The sequence below is a fragment of the Verticillium alfalfae genome, genomic scaffold (genome assembly GCF_000150825.1).
Source record: "Verticillium alfalfae VaMs.102 supercont1.13 genomic scaffold, whole genome shotgun sequence".
NCBI lineage: Eukaryota > Fungi > Ascomycota > Sordariomycetes > Glomerellales > Plectosphaerellaceae > Verticillium > Verticillium alfalfae.
In genome coordinates this window covers 984,073-988,185 of record NW_003315026.1, presented here as the reverse complement: position 1 = coordinate 988,185, position 4,113 = coordinate 984,073, and the positions used below count along the sequence as shown (strand labels likewise).

Sequence of the window (4,113 nt, the reverse complement as noted above, 5' to 3'; positions counted from 1 at the left end):
ACTCACTACTCTTCCCGCACCCTGTGATTTAGGGTCATGGCTACAGCGCTATTACGCATGGCTTTCTCCCGTGTCCCTTATTATTTCCATCCACTCTCTTTTCTTCGACACGTCAAGTTACTACCTCTAATGGAGACCCCTCCTTCAAAAGCATCCTTCTGCGTAAACTGAGTCCGTTTTCTCCCTCCCCTAGCAACCTGCTCCTCCTGCCCCCAAACCGAAAAAAGTCCCCACCCCGACCTCTTCGGGGGTCTCCCTTCGTCTCGTCGCGCCGTGCCAGCCTCCGCAGAGAGGAGAAAAGAGAAGCACGAGAACAGCGAAAAAGAACTGAAGGAAGAAGAGACAGCGGAGCCATGGCACGGCCACCCCGAGCGCATCTTCCGCGGCGAGGAGCGCGCGTCGCACGCTTCCTGTTCGCCGAGATCCGGCGGCACGAGGCGCTGCGGTTCCTGCGGGACCTGCAGGCGCGGTTCGCGCGGCGCGACACGTTTCTCGCGACGACGGCCGCGGCGCCGGATGAGGACCTCCTCGTCGCCATGACGCTGCGCGACTGCTCCCTGTTCTTCCGGTACGAGGACGGCGAAGACGGCGCGCTGCGGCTGCTGGACTTTACGCTGGCGGACCTCGACAAGAAGATGCCCTCCAAGATTCCGAGCTGGCAGAAGACGGAGAGGGAGCTCATCGACGGGGGTTGGTATGAGGGCAAGCGGGGCTGTGGCATGCCGAATTGCTATCTGAAAGAGGGCCGGACCGAGGACGTGACGAGAGCGGATGAGACGAGGCTCAAAGATGCCTCCAGGTTGGGCATGGCCTACAAGGATTAGAGTTCGTCTGCCGTGGGGAGCGTGGGTGGGGGGGTTAGACAAAATCCGTGACGCGGCGCAAGCTGCATGCCTCGATATTGAGGTTAGTCATGGATCATGGACGCTGCGAAGGGTGTGTATTCATTCTATCAAGCCGACTAACGTGTTCGCGTCCAGAAATCTCAAACATTCTATCATACTAGGAAACGTGTACTGAAATCTCAGCTGCGGAACTACGCTTTGATCTTGTCTCGCGTTCTCCGATACTCGTAGTCCACAGCCCGATCATACGGCTTCTCCAGAACGACATCAATCAACTTTTCGGTGCCCAGCTGAACGGCTCCGACGATCAGGACCTGTTCCGCCACAACAGCCCCGGATTCTTCCCATTGGTGTTCGTCCTCAACGCACTCCTTGCCGGCTGGCTCCCCACTGGCAGCCCCGCCATCGAGGCCCAGCACTTCCTGAGTTACGCTCACGGGCCTACTGGCAATATCAGTCGTGTTTTCCAATAACGAGTGGTTCAGTCGATGCTCCGAGTCCCAGTCCAGCACGGAGCACGTGCTGATGGGCGAGCTGAACGAGAAGATCGTAGCGTGCTCTGCCATGAACGAGCCCGCATGCCGCAGCCACGAAGCAACAGCCATCGAGCCGGCGCCGACCTCATCGTGACCCAGCGTCAGGACCGTCGTCATCAGTTTGGTCGCGGCGCCTTCGATCAAGCCCCTGGCGATGATTCGCTTCTTGATGCGGATACCAGCACTCTTCAGGGCCCGTTTCAGGTCGCGGAGCAGCTTGATGTTGCGGGCCAGGTCGCAGGCGTTGTAGACGCCAGACATGAGCAGCCACGGGAGCTTGATGGAGAGGATGCCTGAGATGAACACCCCGAGACCGCTGCGGCTGATGTTGCGGGCAAGCTGTCGATACTGCTTCTCGGATTGGCTGAGGGCTGTCATTTTCGGCAAGGTATCGGGGGAGAAAAGGAGTTGGTTTCGTCTCGGCTGGCTTGGTCGTTTTAGATAGATCAGTCTTGCGGAGAGCCGTCAATAGTTTGGGGAAGGAAAGAGTTGCTCGTTTCGAAAGATAGCCGCCCTGGGCTTAAGTACTGACAATGCAGCATGGACTTTGTCACGTACATCAGCCTTGCTGGAGGCCTGGGGGCTGAGAAGCTCATGGTAACACAACCCACACGAAAATCTCGTGTTGTCTGTTGAGCTGTGAAGATGGAAGGCTTCAGCCCACACTAGTCAGATCAATGGTGACGAGCCCAGCCTCACAGCCTCAGCTTCAGCGTGGTGTTTGATCCACGTTCTCGTGGGATAATCGAATGCGTAACACTTTGGGAAATGGCCGCCCCTTACTAGACTCATTGTAAGTTTTTCCGAATAAGCAGGCTCACAAGTTGAGTCTGCTCAAGTCTGAGCGCCATAGCCCCAATGATTATAGAAGTGCTGAACAAGGCTATGAAGAGGACTACATAATAGACAGTACTCCATGTGTTCCAGATAACGAGGCAGCCTTCAGCTGGCTCCCGGAGGGCAGCCAAAGACGACGAGCACTCACACGGCCGACATGTCAGATGATCGATCAGCCCCCGACGCCTCTCTGGGGCTGTTCTCGTCTGTGGCTTTCCTGGAGACCTCCAGTTGCCCATCGCGTATCCTCCGATTGTGCGTAGACCGCCATCTCAGCTCGCTTGTTACAATGTCGTGGCAGACGGGCACGACGCTGGTGCCCCTTTTCTTCAGCGTCCATTGCGACCTAGACTCTGTCAGCCTCGTGCCCTCGCCAGGCCACTCACTGCCGTGGCTTTCATTGAGGCACAGCACCCTCTTTATGCCCCGGTATCACGATTTGCGCCGTCGGCGGTGGCTTTGCTGGCGGTCGTCAGGCGTACTGGCTGAGCGTCACATACCGAATCCCAGCCGCAAGATCCCTCGTAGCCTTACGAGAGCCTTTCACCTTGTGGATAGCAAGTGTGGCGTAATACTTTGACACATAGGACTAGCTCTCAAAGCCTCTCATTTCCAGGAACTAGTCTTCACGGACTGAAAGAGCTTCACCTTTCCGAGCAAGCAGAGAGCAGAGAGCCCAGATTTTCCACACCTCAAGCCCACGCCACGCCAATTGCTACGGTCAGGAAAGAAGAGCACCTATAGCTTGGCCCTCCGTCTTGAAGTGCTCCGCATGTGCTTGACAAGAACCTCCAAAGCAGCTTGAATGCTGCGCCTTGATTCAGTAGGATCTCCTGAGCGCAGAGGGGTAGACTTGGAAAGTCGAAGCCAGAGACGGTACCACCCCTCACCCACACGAGCAGGAAAAAGCAAGGATGCGGATCACGCCAAGACGAAACACAATCTTCGCCAGTGTCCTGACGTGTATTGACAGCCAATGTCATCATTTACGACAGTCACCCCGAACCCTCTGACCATTTCTGGGTATCTTGCTAAGAAAACAGCTCGAAAACGTCGTCACGTCGTCCAGGGAAAGAAGTTGAACATGTGTCAGATCCTAGCAACACTCTATGCTCATTGCCAGCAGTACACAAGTAGGGTGTCCAACGTCGTTCACAACTGTAAATCTATCGCCAATCAAATGCCAAACATGCCCAAGTATCGCGCACAAAAGTTACCAACCAAACGCCATGATGCCCCCCTCTAAATCCCCGCGACCGTAAAGCTCAAGATGCTGCCCACCGTCAGCCCCGTCACAAGGCACAGCCCCATGAAGCCGCCGGCGACCTCCCTCTCCCCCTCGTCGACCCACTCGCTGCCGGCCATCATGCAGCTCGCGCCGAGCCAGCCGTTGGTGAGGCCAAAGGGGAATTGCACGACGACGAGGTAGAAGAGGTCGCTCGCGACGACGGCACCGCGGCCGTTGACGTTGCAGAGCAGGTAGAGCGGCAGCCAGACGAGGCGCGCGACGGCGAGGGCCAGCAGCAGCGGCGGACGGCTCCGCAGGCTGAAGGGCAGGGCGGTGGCCATGCGGCCGGCGAGGTCGCCGGCGTTCCACACGAAGAAGGCGAGGGGGATGAAGGCGGCGGGGCGGAAGAGGGAGCCGGAGCCGGAGCCGGCGGCGCCGTCATCGGTGGTGCGCACGGAGAGGATCTTGCCCGTAAAGACGGGGAAGAACATGGAGACGGCGAAGCAGAGGGCCACGGCGGCCGAAAGCCAGTGCAGCTTGCCGAGGAGCGTCAGCGGGGAGACGGTCTTGCGGGGATGGCCGCCGACGGTGGAGATGCTGGCGTGCGAGGCCGACATGTCGATGGGCGTCGCGGGAGTCGACAATCTGGTTGTGGCGGCGGACGGAA

The 4,113-nt window shown here is 58.1% G+C and overlaps 3 protein-coding genes across 3 annotated transcripts in view; 1 reads left to right on the top strand and 2 right to left on the bottom strand.

Moving 5' to 3' along the window:
- Positions 1 to 353: 353 nt before the first annotated feature.
- On the top strand, positions 354 to 824 carry VDBG_08916 (predicted protein; the record flags this gene model as incomplete). Its single annotated transcript, XM_003001074.1, has 1 exon — positions 354 to 824. One exon carries the CDS (start codon positions 354 to 356, stop codon positions 822 to 824), a length of 471 nt encoding a protein of 156 aa, XP_003001120.1.
- Positions 825 to 1,036: 212 nt separating this feature from the next.
- On the bottom strand, positions 1,037 to 1,759 carry VDBG_08915 (conserved hypothetical protein; the record flags this gene model as incomplete). The annotated part of the gene is made up of 1 exon (XM_003001073.1): positions 1,037 to 1,759. The coding sequence occupies one exon, from the start codon at positions 1,757 to 1,759 to the stop codon at positions 1,037 to 1,039; it is 723 nt and encodes a 240-aa protein (XP_003001119.1).
- A 1,701-nt stretch (positions 1,760 to 3,460) lies between these two features.
- VDBG_08914 (nucleoside transporter family) overlaps positions 3,461 to 4,113 on the bottom strand; it is a gene marked incomplete at both ends in the record, with an annotated part of 1,591 nt that continues 938 nt past the window's right edge. The window contains one exon of the mRNA XM_003001072.1: positions 3,461 to 4,043. Coding sequence (XP_003001118.1) covers positions 3,461 to 4,043 — 583 coding nt within the window. The remainder of the gene's footprint in view (positions 4,044 to 4,113) is intronic.